The sequence below is a fragment of the Crotalus tigris genome, unplaced genomic scaffold (genome assembly GCF_016545835.1).
Source record: "Crotalus tigris isolate CLP2741 ecotype Arizona unplaced genomic scaffold, ASM1654583v1 scf7180000017749.438534, whole genome shotgun sequence".
NCBI classification, from domain to species: Eukaryota; Metazoa; Chordata; class Lepidosauria; order Squamata; family Viperidae; genus Crotalus; species Crotalus tigris.
Window position 1 is genome coordinate 107,221 of NW_024096613.1, and position 15,043 is coordinate 122,263.

At 38.1% G+C, this 15,043-nt stretch overlaps 1 protein-coding gene across 4 annotated transcripts in view; it reads left to right on the forward strand.

Moving 5' to 3' along the window:
* LSP1 (lymphocyte specific protein 1) overlaps positions 1 to 15,043 on the forward strand; it is a 105,186-nt gene that overhangs the window by 59,383 nt on the left and 30,760 nt on the right. For all 4 annotated transcript variants that reach the window (XM_039340463.1, XM_039340459.1, XM_039340460.1 and 1 more), the window contains exon 2: positions 8,425 to 8,562. In XM_039340463.1, the coding sequence (XP_039196397.1) occupies positions 8,425 to 8,562 (138 nt within the window). The remainder of the gene's footprint in view (positions 1 to 8,424; positions 8,563 to 15,043) is intronic.

Here is a 15,043-nt window from a genome sequence, read left to right on the forward strand (position 1 = left end):
TGGTGTCACCTAAGTAGAAAAGGAGTAGTCTGTATAGTTTTAGACTTCACTTTCTAAATTCTGCTAAAAAGGCTTGTTTACAGCTCTTGGTGTCCAAAGAAACATTTGAATTTCACTTTGTCAGCTTATTTGAAAAAGAAAATGTTGGTATGGAATCCCAACCCTGCAAAATGAGAGGTCCCAAACTGTTCACATGTCAAATACCGTGTTTCCCCGCAAATAAGACCCAACTGGAAAATAAGCCCTAAAATGATTTTTCAGGATGCTCGTAATATAAGCCCCAATCAAAAAATAAGCCCAGTTAAGATCATCAGCCAGAAGGATGCATTTAGTACCATATTTCCCTGAATATAAGCCCTAACCGGAAAATAAGTCCTAATGCATTTTTGGAGCAAAAATTAATATAAGACCTGGTCTTATTTTCAGGGAAACACATACATGCACTCATGTCTTTTAACATTCCTCCATAGCAATCAGATTAGAAAAGGTAGCAAATGTGACACCATCAATCTCAAATAAATGACAGCTGTGTTTCTGAATCTAAAACAGAAGTAACCATTCTTAAGTCCATTGAAATGAATTGTTTCTATTTTTTTTTAATTGGCAGAGGGCACAAAGCACCCAATATTTACTTCACTTGTATTACAACATCATTCCTGCATGGCATTCCATGGCATTTATGGGAATTGAGAAGTCTTAAACATAATGGTATAAAAAGTCTGCAATAGAAAGGAAAAGTCATTAGCAGTCCTTGGTGCTCTCTGAGCTTGATTGTCTAGCACTGATGATGTTACCTAGATTGGATAATGCAAGAAAACAACCAAGCTCAGAGAGCACCAAGTACCCCTCATTTCAACACTGAACTACAAATATTCTCCTTTATTGGAAAAGTAATTTCTGGTATTAGTGATAGATTGCTCTCAAGCCATTAATTGAAATAATTATACATCATGTGAACCCACCTTAGGACAGAACCAGTGGTGTGATTCAGCTGGTTCACACCAGTTTGGCAGAACTGGTAGCTATTTTTTTGTTTCCCAGGCCCAGAACGGATTTCTGGAAGTGGCATCCACACAAAGACCCGGTTGTTCACATATTTGAATCCCACCACTGGACAGAACCACCATTTCCCTGTATATGGGCTGATTAATATTGCATTGAATAGAACTGGGAAAGAGACTTCTCCCTAGGTGGGTCCAAGGGATGGTGAATATATCTTTGCATGAGGGAGGAGGGTGGATGGCTTTGCAAGAGATTCACTCACCCCTGGAGAAACCTTTCCCAGATCCAGAAGATTTTGCCAGCAATTCCCCAATTACAATACTCTTTCTAAGGGAGGGGTCATGAGACAAGCTTACTTATTACTTTTGCCCTTTTTACCCATTTCAATTAGGTGCAGGTTGGGTTTAGGACAAAATCTGTCATAGTCACTCTGATAGATGACCTCTTGTCTAGATGATCCCGTGTGAACTTTAAGTAATTTTCAGAACCATCATCCAGGATGGTCTCTAGAACTCTTTCAGGACTGGAAGCACTGTCTGTTTCTACTATCTGAGAGAAATGTGGAACAACTGCCTCTGCACTCATATGTCATGAGGTACTATTAGGTACTATTTAGTCCCTAATGCTATTCAACTTTCATATGGAATATCTGGAACTGTTTGGTCAAACTATTTGCAGCTGGATGTCACTGACATGCAGATGAGACTGAGTTTTACCTTTTTGATCATTTATGAATAAGGAAATGTTGTGTATGTTTTGAACCGGTGCCTGGATGCAGAATCAGGGTAGATAAGGACCAATAAGCAATAATAACCCCAGAAAGACAGAGGCCTAGTGCACGGGTAGGCAACCTTGGCTCTTTTATGACTTGTGGACTTCAATCCCAGAATTCCTGAGCCAGCCATGCTCAGGAATTCTGGGAGTTGAAGTCCACAAGTCATAAAAGAGCCAAGGTTGCCTACCCCTGGCCTAGTGGATATGTACCAAAGTTACCAAACACCCTCTGGTAGATGCTTGTGAGTGGATCTTCTCCGTTGTAGTTTACATGCTCTGGAATGTTCTTCCTTCTGAAAGTTGGAAGACATCTACTGTAACATCTTTTAGATGCCACTTTAAATTATATGTATTTATTCATTCAATTTATATTGTCACCCATCTCACCTAAATGAGTCTGGGTGGCTTGCATAATTAAAAACAGTTAAGAATAAAAACAAAATAAGAGCCATAAAACACAGTTAATTAAAACAATAAAATTGAATTTGTGGCAAAGTACAATAAATTACTAACAACCAGCAGGCTATGTACTACCACTTGGCCCCCAGGCATGATGATAAACCAAGTCTTAAAGAGTCTTCCCCAAGACCAGCAGGGTTGAAATCCCACCTTTCCACCCAGCTTTCATGGTATGAATGCTGGAAGATTTTACTTTTCTATTTTCCACCACTTTTAAAGTATATGTCATTGAATATTGCATTTTATGTTTTATATTGTGTGAAGCATTGCTTGTTATGTATTTTATTGACCTTTTTTGTTGTAAATTACTTTGAAAAAGCATATATCAATTGGCATAGGAATGTGGTATATAAATCATTATCTTCAACTTTTCCATTCCTAAGTGAAAAATAACCAGGACTGAATATGTAAAATGAATTAGAAGAGTTTTAAAACTGAAGCTGAATGCTGGTAATACAACTAAAGCTATTAATACTTAAGCTGCCTTTGGAATATGCTACATAACAGGTATTGTTGATTCGACACAGGTGGAATTAGATGCTTTAGACCAGCAGCCCACAACCAGGGACTGGATCCTTGGAGAAAGGTTTTTCTCCAGACTGGAGGGAGGCATAGTTTTGTGTGCTGCCTGGATACCATGGAAGGGGCTTTGCTTGTTTGCATGGACTGGTTTCTGGCATGCTGGTCCACTGATCGGAGGTTGGAGACTCCTGCTTTAGACTGTAGAGTCCAAAAGCTTATGACAATAAATCACGCTGTACCCAGTGGTGGATTCAAATATGTGAACAACCTGTTCTCTGTAATGGATGCCACTTCCAGAAGTCCATTCTGGGCCTGGGTAACAAAAAATTAGCTTCCGGTTCTGCCAAAGTGGTGCGAACCGGCTGAATCCCATCACTGGTCGTACCCTCAAAAAGTGAACTAGATCATTTGTTATTTACCAAGGAAAATTGTTTGTTGTACTTGGTTGCAAATGAAACAGCTAGTGAAGGATAAAATCCTAAAACCAAATTATTATATAAAAGCAAACAAAGAGAAGATGTTAAAAATGTTGATAAGGAAAACATTTTAAATGTAGCAGAATCAAAGATGACATACAGAACTGAACAGTTACAACAGTAAATGAAAAACTGGAAACATAACTCTCTACATGGTCAATACTTGAAAGGAACTGAAGGCAAGGTGAATAGTAACAAAACTTGGCAAGATCCATCAAGAAGGAGACAAAAGGCTTGATATTTGCAGCACCCGAAAAAGCACTAGCAATGCAACAAAAATTAAAATTAAAAAAACACTCAAAACTCTTATGCAAAGAGAAAGACAAGATTGTTGACCATATAATTAGGGGCTGTAGCAACATTGACCAGATAAGTCAAGATTTTATTTATTGATGAAAATTTATATGGCTGTCCAACTTATTGTCAGTGACTCTGTGATAAAATCAGATAGCAAAAATGAATTTTGCAATTAATGCAAAAAATATGGATCTGATGCATCCAACTATTTTTACAACATAATATTGGAAAAGTGTTCCGGAATGATTATGTAAAACATTTATAGGGTTTCAAATTCAAATTGTCAGACCTGCCAAACACTTAAACCTCTAAGTAGAAACAATCCTTGTCTCCATTTGCTGAGAAAGGTATAGTTTTATTAGAAGTCAAGTGCATTGTAGTAATGCATAGCCAGAACTGAGAATCGTGCACCAAAATCCCTAAGTTCAACTTTTTCTCCCTTAACCGCCTCCAATCACTGACACACACACTCATGACCAATCAGGTTTCAGCAAGATGTTTTCAGAACAGTCATTTCAAGTGTAGGTTGGTATGCAGCTGCATTCTTCTCCCAGCTGGGTGACCTTGAAGCAGTATCTCAGGGAGATACAGCAGTTAGTTTTGTTTTCCTCCAGGCATTCTCCCTCCCATCTACTCTCCCCAGAGTTCACCGCATGGCAACAAAGCACACAAGCAAGCATACAGTGGCAGCTGACACAAATGGACAAACATCTAGAGCTTAACCTGCCAAACATAACTGTAGTCAGGGCTTTTTTTCTCATAGAATGCCCAGAATGGAGTTCCGGCACCTTTTTTGGATGGAACCTTGTAGGGTAGGCAAGGTGGGTTGTATGATGTGTGTGAGTTCTGGCACCTTTCTTTTTTTTTTTTAGAAAAAAACCACTGACTGTAGTTAAAGAAAAGCAAGTTTTGGTTATAAATGCAGCAATACTAAATGGCACTAGAGTCGCTCAGAATGGATGGGAAAATATGATAACAACAGCAATAGCACTTAGACTTGTATACCGCTTCACAGTACTTTACAGCCCTTTCTAAGTGGTTTACAGGGTCAGCATATTGCTCCCAATAATCTGGATCCTCATTTTACCGACGTTGGAACAACAGAAGGCGGAATCAACCATGAGCTGATCAGGATCGAACTCCTGACTGTGGTCAGAGTTTGCGTGCAATACTGCATTCTAACCACTGTGCCACCATGGCTCTTTTGGGAAAATGGGAAAACATCAAGCCAGGTTATTTTTTCTTTAAAAAGCTATTAAATATTTTTTCATAAGTAAAAAGCAAATCTAATGAATAAAATAGAAAGAAAAGGAAAAGAAAAAGACAATAAAATGCATAGAAAACAAAAATGAGAAATAATTAAAGAAACTAAAGTAGACGACATATGATCTTATCAACAGATATTAACAAACTGATCATCTCCTCTCCCTCTTAACTGTTTCAAAATCCTTCCAGTCCTTTATTTAACTGTCTTCTTTTTCAACCATTAAATCATTTCACTTTTTTTCTTCTTTTAGCAAAAAAAAATCCATAAAAGGTCTCAAATCTTTTTTTTTTTTTTTTTTTAAATTGCTGTTTTCTCCCTGATCAAAATGGTCAGTTCCATGAACCATTCCTCCACTCTGGGAATTTCATTTGTCTTCCATCCTTGTGTGTATTTTGCTGCCCTTACCACATACAAAATCAATTTTCCAAATTTTAAATTTGCTATTCATAAGTCTGAGTTTAAAAAAATGTTGGTGTCTTTGTGGTACTAATCTCTTAAAATTATTTGTATCATTATACTGTATGTATTTGCGGCCAATATTTCTTAGACTTTTCAAAAGTGAAAAATGTAATGATGAAATGTCCTTTAATATGTTTTCACATTTTCAACATTGACCTGTGGTACTTTTTTTTTCATTTTTGAGCATTTCTCTGGTAACATGCACATGATTTTATTAAAAAATATTTTAAATTATAACACTATAAATGTTGTCCTGTTTACCCACATTTTTCTCATGCATTCATCTATACTTAATAATAATTGCTAGCTCATTTTATCATACAGTCCCTGACTTGTTTCTCTAGTTTCAAATCTTAACAAAAGTTCATACGTTTTTGCAATTATATCTTCACAATTGGTACATAATTTATTTTCAAATTCCATTTTATGCTTTTCAATTCCAATTACCATTTTGTCTATATTAAATCTTACTTTCAGTTTTGTATCTGAAAAACTATGTCCCTCTCAAGTCAGTTGTTCTCTTGACTTAATGTTAAATTCTCCATCTTTGTGTATTAATAAATCTTGATAGGTTAGGATTTTCCCCTATTTCTCAGCCAGACCCATTCTCTCATCCAAACAGGATGTAAAACACAATCTAAAGCGAGGTAATACTAATCTTCCTCTAAGCAACATCATTCGTGTTTTATCACAGAGTTTCTACCAAACATCATAAAACATCAATCTTAATAACTGAAATATAGCAATTAGAAAATAACCCAGCAAAGGTTTTTCTGGGTAATTATTGGAACATCTGGAAATATAACAATGGAATTGGCAAAACAACTTACTAAGTTAGAATTATTTGACCTCATATTTTGATTATAAACAATTTTATTTAGAACCATATACATATTACAGCAGGAAAAAAAATGCAGCGTGCTGCTAAAAGAGGAGAGAAGTGATTATGGCTCTTGATATCACATCTAAATCAATTTTGGAATGTTACAAAATTATTGTTACAATATTATCTCCTCTGGATTCTGTCAAGGATTTGCTTATGTGGTGCCTAGGAGAACATGGAAGGAGATTATGATGGCTTTTGATCTTATGTAGTATGAAAGGAAAACCTGCAGTAAGATAGTACATGGGGCACCTCTCAAACAGTATTCCATTATAAAATTTCAATTAAAACACAATGCTTTTGGGGAAAAAAAAATCTGTTGAACTCATCCAGTGTTCAGAATAGCCTTTTCTGGAGATTTAGTGGAAACTTTAGTTGTTGTTGTTGATGATGATGTCATTATTTAAACTGATATTGTATTTTTTTTCTCCTTTTCACTGATTTTTATTCCCTAGAACAGCCCTATGAGATAGATTGGGCTAAAAAAAAAAAAAAATGACTGCCCCAGTCACTCAGTGAGATATCATAATTAACGGTTGATTATTTTCTGCACTTTTTACTGCATTTTCTGAATTATTTAGTTTCTCTAATTTTTAAACATTTATTAGAAAGTATTGTTGTTAGTTGCGAAGTCGTGTTCAACCCATTGCGACCCCATGGACAACGTTCCTCCAGGCCTTCCTGTCCTCTACCATCTTCTGGAGTCCATTTAAGCTCACGCCTATTGCTTCAGTGACTCCATCCAGCCACCTTATTCTCTGTCATCCCTTCTTCTATTGCCCTCAATCTTTCCCAGCATTAGGCTCTTCTCCAGTGAATCCTTCCTTCTCATTAGGTGGCCAAAGTACTTGAGTTTCAACTTCAGGATCTGGCCTTCTAAAGAGCAGTCAGGGTTGATCTCCTCTAGGACTGACCGGTTTGATTGCCCTGCAGTCCAGGGGACTTGCAGGAGTCTTCTCCAGCACCATAGCTCAAAGGCCTCAATTCTTTGGCACTCAGCCTTTACCTAATCAGTTCCTGCACCATCAGTGCTTTGATAGGTTTTTCTTTTCAATCTGCAGCCAAGATACATAAGAGATGTTGGATTTGGCCTGAATTAGTCCCCAAATTTAGGCTCTGTTTCTCCAGCTCATTTAAGTTTTCTCCTTCTAATAGAAGACAATGTATGTAGCTCAGGGTTAAACCATGGAGTCCTTCCTGCTCTCTGAGCTTAATTGTTTGCTTGCAGATGTTTCATTACTCGACTAAGCATCATCTTCAGTGCTAGTGAATGTTGGGTTTGCTCCCTGATTATATACTGTACCTTGCTCTGACAGTGTTGGTGTGTGTGTGTGTGTGTGTGTGTGTGTGTGTGTGTGTGTGTGTGTGTAATTTTCTCTTTAGTAATTGCTTGATTAGAATATTGTTTACTGCTTGATTGTTTACCTGGTGTTAATTTCAGAGATTTTTTCCTTCCTTCTGTACAGCTTATCTTTGACTTACCAACAGTTCATTTAGTGACCGTTCAAAGTGACAATGGCACAGAAAAAAAGTGACTTATGATCATTTTTCACATTTACAACTGTTGCAGCATTCCCCATGATCACATCATCCCAATTCAGATGCTTGGCAACCAACTCGTATTTACGATGGTTGCAGTGTCCTGGAGTCATATGATCCGCTTTTGTGAGCTTCTGACCAACAACGTCAATGGGGAATCCAGATTCACTTAACAACCATGTTACTAACTTAACAAATGCAACGATTCACTTAACAACGGTGGCAAGAAAAGTCACGAAATGGGCCAAACTCACTTGACAGGTGTTTCACTTGATAATATAAAATTTGGGCTCAATTTCAGTCATAATTCGAGGACTACCTGTATTAGGGCTAGCCCCACATGCAATCGGATTTTGAATGGTTCATTCCCCCCCCCACCTCCCATGATTGCCAACTGGGATCTCAGCTTGATCTTTGCCACTGCTTAAAGAAGGGGTCTTCAAACTTAGTCCTTTTATGACTTGTGGACTTCAACTCCCAGAAGTCCTCAGCCAGCGTGCCTGGCTGAGGAATTCTGGGAGTTGAGGTCCACAAGTCATAAAAGGGCCAAGGTTGAAGACCCCTGGCTTAAAGGGTAGGGTGAGGAACATGGAAATATTTGTAGCTGTTCTTATATGTATCAAATGTTTCTTGTTTCCTGACAGAATAATTTCCTTCCGGTGCCCCTTGTTTCTGGTGAGGATTTGGGAACAGAAACATTAGCAAATACTAAGTACGTATCTGTATATTTTCTCTCTGATTGGTAGGCTGACAGCTCAATGGAGTGTGGAGGATGAGGAGGAAGCTGCAAGGGAGCGACGTCGAAGGGAACGTGAAAGACAGCTGAAGTCCCAGGCAGAAGAAGGACTGAACAGCACCTCTGAAGTGGCAGTACAAGAAAGCAAGTAAGTCTGTGTCTAGGATATCAATGGAGCAATGAGAGTCAGACTGAACTACTGTAATGCTTTAAAGGAAGTTAAGAAATTTCAGTTAATGCAGAACTGGGATTTCTCACTAGGCATTGACTCGTAGGAGTCTGAATATTGTCAATGCTCAGCTAAAATGCTGCTTTAGTTGGAGAAAAGTCTAGTTTTCTGAAGGACTATCCTTATCAACCTGACTACCTTAGTCCCCTATCTTTGAGAACAGGCAGTTGTCATGTGTGAGGCATAGATACTTAGCTTCAGTGGCTCCAGCTTTCTGGAACTCATTATCAACTGATGTTCATCTGTTTCCTTTGGTGTAGGCCTTTAAGAAAACCCTCAAATTTTCAGCCTTATCTTTCCCTGTATAGTTGTGGGGACTGCAGTTGTTGATTGTTTTTTTTTTTAATGGAAAATAGGGATGCTATTTTCTACTACCATGGTCAGTGGGATTAACTTGTGCATTTATTGTTTGCAGAGATTTGCCTCCCAGCTGCCTTGAGGGGGGTTTGTGACCTAAAAGGCAATTTTTAAACATAATGATTGAATGTTAAGTTGTCCATCAGCTATCATCAGTTATAAATGAATAGGTGGCTGATAAAGAAATCTGTAGGCGTCTTACTAGGAATAAATTAATTTAATACATATAATAACACACACACAATTTTATACTGAGAAACAGGAAAACATGATCTGCATATTATGCCAGCACAGCACAGAACAAATGAATCAATTTCATGAGGTTACAAGTTAAGTACAGTAATATTACTGAATACAATACTATTCAGGAATGTCATGGACTTTCTCTAAATTTGACTTGCCAAATCTAGTGAAGACTGTACCAGGGATATAAGAGATTCTTAGAATTCCCAGCATAGCCAATTCTGGACAGGAGCACATCAGGTTGGGGAAGGACTGCTCTGTGTGATAAATCAGGTAGCAACCATCAACCAGACAGTCAGTATAAATGGGATTAATAAATACAGTCCTTGACTTACAGCATTTCATTTAGTGATCATTCGAAGTTACAACATCACTGAAAAAAGTGACTTATGACCATTTTTCACACTTAAAAAAATTACAGCGTTCCCATGGTCATATGATCAAAATTCAGATGCTTGGCATATTTATGACAGTTGCAGTGTCCTGGGATCATGTGATCACCTTTTGCAACTTTCTGACTAGCAAAGTCAATGGAGAATCCAGATTCACTTAACAACCGAGTTACTAGTTTAACAAGTGCAGTGATTCACTTAACTGTGGCAAGAAAGGTTGTAAAATGGGGCAAAACTCACTTAACAAATGTCTCACTTAGCAACAGAAATTTTGGGCTCAGTTGTGGTTGTAAGTTGTACCTGTATTATATTTTGTGATGTTCCATGCAAGTGCTTTAGAATGCACTGCATTAATTAATGGGCCCGTATTGGTCAACTTGGTGGGTTGTCAGTTCTCCCAACTTGGTTTAGAGCAGCCATTCGCTGGACAATTTTTTACAATGTTATGTACATGGCCATACATTGTTAGTTATTTACAAATTGTAAATACTTATAAATATTTATATGTAAGATGCCTGGGGAAAGAAGAAAATTATGTTGCTAAAAAGACAGTGAGTGATTTTCAGGCAGGCCTCTTTAGGGAGGATATTTCACAGCAAGTCACAAATAGGCCCTCTTATCTTGTAGCCATTGGCTAAAATTCATTTGGTAGTGGGATTTGGAGGAGACTGTCCAGTAGCTCAAACTAATAATTGAGGATCCTAGCAACAAAGATCCCAAATATACTTTGGAGAAGGTGTGTGAATGAACCCTCACTGCAAACTCATCATTTTATTCTATTTCTTTCACTTCAGAAGTGCCAAAACCCTTAGATATTTCAGCTACTTGAAATGAAGAGCTGCTACCTGAGGTTTAGGATGCAGTGGCAGCCTTCTCCAAAAGATGTCCAGAGTGATTGCTTCAAAACTGGTTGTGAGACAGCAATAGGAGAATGGAAGACAAGCCACAAAGCATTTTCACTATCGTTGCTCAGCATCTTCCACTTTGGGCAATTAATAATAATAATAATAATAATAATAATAATAATAATAATAATAATACTTCCATCCTGCAACGATATCTGTAATAGATCAAACATCACATCTGCCTACCCCAGGTCTTTGGTAAGGACTGATAGGTAGACAAAATGCCAAATCCAGTCTGAACATCTGGCTGACTGTGTGATGATCCATAATAATAATAATAATAATAATAATAATAATAATAATCTGAAGAAACAGTAGACCACTTGGTAAGCTGTTGCAAGAAGATTGCACAAACTGATTACAAGCAGCGGCATGACAAAGTAGCAACAATGGTGCATTGGAAGATCTGCAAAAAATATCATTTGCCTGTAAGCAAAAACTGGTGGGATCATAAAATAGAGAAAGTCATAGAAAATGATAAAATTAAACTGCTCTGGGACTTCAGAATTCAAACAGACAAGCACCTGCAACATAACACCCCAGACTTAACAATTGTCGATAAGAAAGACAAAAAAGTCTGGATAGTGGACGTGGCAGTGCCTGGAGATAGCAGAATAGAAGAGAAAGAACTGGAGAAGATAACAAAATACAAAGACCTACAAATAGAAATAGAAAGACTGTGGCAAAAGCAAGCAAGGGTAGTACCAATAGTCATAGGCTCCTTGGGTGCAATCCCAAAACAACTGGAGCACCACTTGAACACCATTGGCATTGCCAAATTTGCTATTAGTCAATTGCAAAAGGCGGCCTTATTAGGAACTGCTTCCATCCTGCGACGATATCTGTAATACCATCAAACATCCACATCTGCCTATCCCAGGTCCTGGGTAAGGACTCGATAGGTAGACAAAATGCCAAATCCAGTCTGAACATCTGGCTGACTGTGCGATGATCGATATAATAATAATAATAAAGTTGGAAGGGACCTTGGAGTCATCGAGTCCAACTCCCTGCTCAGGCAGGAAACCCTACATCATTTCGGACAAATGGCTGCCAATCTTTTCTTAAAAACTTCCAGTGTTGGAGCATTCACCGCTTCTGGAGGCAGATTGTTCCACTGGTTAATTGTTCTAACTGTCAGGAAGTTTCTCCTTAGTTGTAGCTTGCTTCTCTCCTTGATTAGTTTCCATCCGTTGCTTCTTGTCCTGCCTTCAGGCGCTTTGGAGAATAGCTTGACTCCCTCTTTTTTGTGGCAGTCCCTGAGATATTGGAACACTGCTATCAGGTCACCCCTCGTCCTTCTCTTCATTAAACTAGACATACCTAATTCCAGCAACCGTTCCTCATGTTTTCCTCCAGTCCCAGTTACATCAGTGTGCATAATATAAAAACTAATCTTAATAAAGTATCTCTTTACTAGTTTTCTAGTTTATTATGAAAATGTCTATTGTATATTTGTTGGTAGAAATCATAGACAAATCTATGTATGCCTTACTTAATTAAAATATATTGATTTTTATGAAGATTCTGAGAGATTCCTGCCTAAAGCTCCCAGAGCAGAGCATAATAAGCCACAAACACTGTTGAAAACCAATATTTTCCACTAGATCAGTGGGAGGCATCCCAACTTTATTTTTTACAAAGCTCTTTGTAATGCAAAGTCTATATCAGTCAAGGCAGTCTGTCAGCCAGTTGCTTCTCTACCAGTTGCTGGTAGAGGTGGTTTTTTTTTTTTTTTTCTGAATGCTGGTTTTAGCAGCTCTACTTTTGTTCTTCAGAAGTGGGGACCTAGAGAAGGTGCTCCAGTTGAAGTATAATTGAAGCAAAGCGCCTCTTTTAAATTTTGCACAGCTTTATATCCCATTTATTGTGGGAGCTTCATTTACGGAGAGATTCGATGTTTTCACTAGAAGGTAAGAACCTGGAGGGGAAAGAAACTGATTGAAAAAGTGGACAATAGGAGGGACATTATTTTGCTTTGACTTGCCTGCCAAATATTCCCTGCAAACATTTCACCAACCTAGCTAGAGCTGGCCCAGGGGACAGCAGTGGCCGAAGGAAACTGAATGGTGGTGTACATGGCAGTACTCCTTCACACGTTTCAGTCCATCATTAGAAGGGCTTCTCTCACTCCTAACTTTTCATTGGCTAGGATTAAGCCATCTGCTTGCTGAGACATCATCCAATTGGAAAACAAAGCCTCATTGATATCTAGTGGCAATGGAGAGGTTAATAAAAAAAATACAAACAAGGAATTATTTCAGAAAAAAACAAAATTCTCTTTTCTTTTCCATTGGGCTTGATAGGTTTCATTCTGCTCCCTAGCCATTTCTGCAGCTGTGATTCTGGCTTCAAAAGCCAGGATGCTAATACAGATTTTTTTCCCCTCCCCTTCAGTAAATTCAACTCGTCTTTAGAATGATTCATCCACTTCTGGTAAGCTGTGTTGTTGTACATAGCCCCTTCCAAAACACAACTATCATAAATTGCCTGAAGGTCCAGGTTACCTTTGCTTGACATCCCTTACTTAGTTTCTTACTCCAAAGATCCATTCACAACCAGATGTTCTCCAGATGTTTTGGCTTACAACTTCCCTAGTTAAAGACAACAGTGTTGACGACCAAGGCTGATGGGAGTGGTAGATCCCCAAATCCGGCAGACATGGAGCTGAGGGAAGCTGTACTGATCTCCATGTTTAGAAGTTAGTCACTTCTAAGTATTGGAGCTAATGTTTTGGACACAAGTAAGGGAGTGTGTATTGTTTCCATGTCTTTGTGGTTTCCTGAGCACCTGGCTGATTACATTAAGGAGGAAAAAAAATACTTCGCTAAATTTGTATTCAGACTTAAAATTCCAATAAAAATCCTCTTTAGAATAGATTCTAAATCTCTTCAGTATTTTTTCTGTTTTTGCCCCTATGAAATGACAGTTTCAATTCCTTTTCCAAGTTAGCCCCTCCCAACAGGTTTCAAATTAATTTACATTCTTCATTTGGTGGGGGGAAAGTAGATATTTTGAGCAATTTTCCAAAGTCTTTTTCTCTCAACCCAACCTACCTCACAAGGGTGCTGTGGGAACAAAATACAATGAGGGGGTATTCTGTGTGCTGCCTTAAGCTCCTAAATCAAAGGTGGACTATACATCAAATAAATAAATCATTAAAACTGTCTTTCTAATTGAAAAATTTAATTCACTCATGGATATTGATAAAAATATCAAGTGATGCTGAGACATCCCTTTGATACCCCAAATAAATTACTTGCTTTACCTTATCAGAAAAGAAGGGTCACTTTTTATTTCTTCCAGCATCATAAAAATCAGTGTTTTAAAATTCTATTGATTAAACTGGTGTTGAAGGTGATTTTTTTTTTTAAAAAAAAAATCCATACTCCCCACCTGCCTGGAAGAAATTGGTATATATAATAGAATGTTGCAAGCTGATTTTAAGACTGTCCCATCTAATTGAATTAGAAAAAAAAGGTAGATAATCTTTTATGGCCCATGAGGCACATTGGTGAGTTGTAGCTGCAGTGTTAAATTTTTTTCCTAACAAAAGACTGCCGTTGTGAACATGCCATGAATTTTCTCCATTGAACAGAAAGAAAACAGGGGATGTTACTTCTAGAAATGCCTCATCCCAACTTCTCTATGTTCTAGATCAGGGGTGTCAAGCTCGCAACGTCACATGATGTGTTGCGATGTGTCACAACTTTTTCCTCATTGCCGGAGCTGGGGTGGGTACGGTTTTGGCATGATGCATCTGGCCTGTGGGCTGGCAGTTTGACACCCCTGTTCTAGATTCTTTTTGTCTTGTTTTTTGAGCAGATAGGTGTTGTGTTAAATTACACCCCACAGAGTGAACATTTGGTGGTTTAATCTTCTAGGCCAGTGTTTCCCAAACTTGACAATTTTAAGGCATGTGGACTTCAACTCCCAGAATTCCACAGCCAGCGTTGCTGGCTGTGGAATTCTGGGAGTTGAAGTCCTCATGCCTTAAAATTGTCAAGTTTGGGAAACACTGTTCTAGGCAAGCCAATGGTGCTTCTGTGGGGTTCTGAGGTTTTGTCAGGTGCAAAGAATAAGGACTATATGTTAAGATGCAGTCAAGAAGATTTATTGCTCAAGCCTATACACAATAATCTGGCCAATTAATGCTCACTGCTAAATTGACAGTAGATAAAGGTCAACAAAATTCAAGAGGGATTGTACTTAGACTGTGTATGGGAATGTAATAACTCCAGGGTGATGACCTGGTTAACTCTGGACCCGACTCTGCTTGTTTTTCTCCTACAGGTTTTCTCTTAAACATGGGCAATGTTGTGTATTGGTACTTAATCTTTTCAGTATGGCAGTTTTCTATTTATTTAATTTTTAATTAAAAGATTGTTTTAAAACATATGATAGGGAGTCAAATGAGGGCTAAGACTTGAATTATTCTTCAGCTAGGTTACCTTGAGCACCTGAGAAGGAAATAATTGCTAACTGATTCCCTTTCATTTCTCT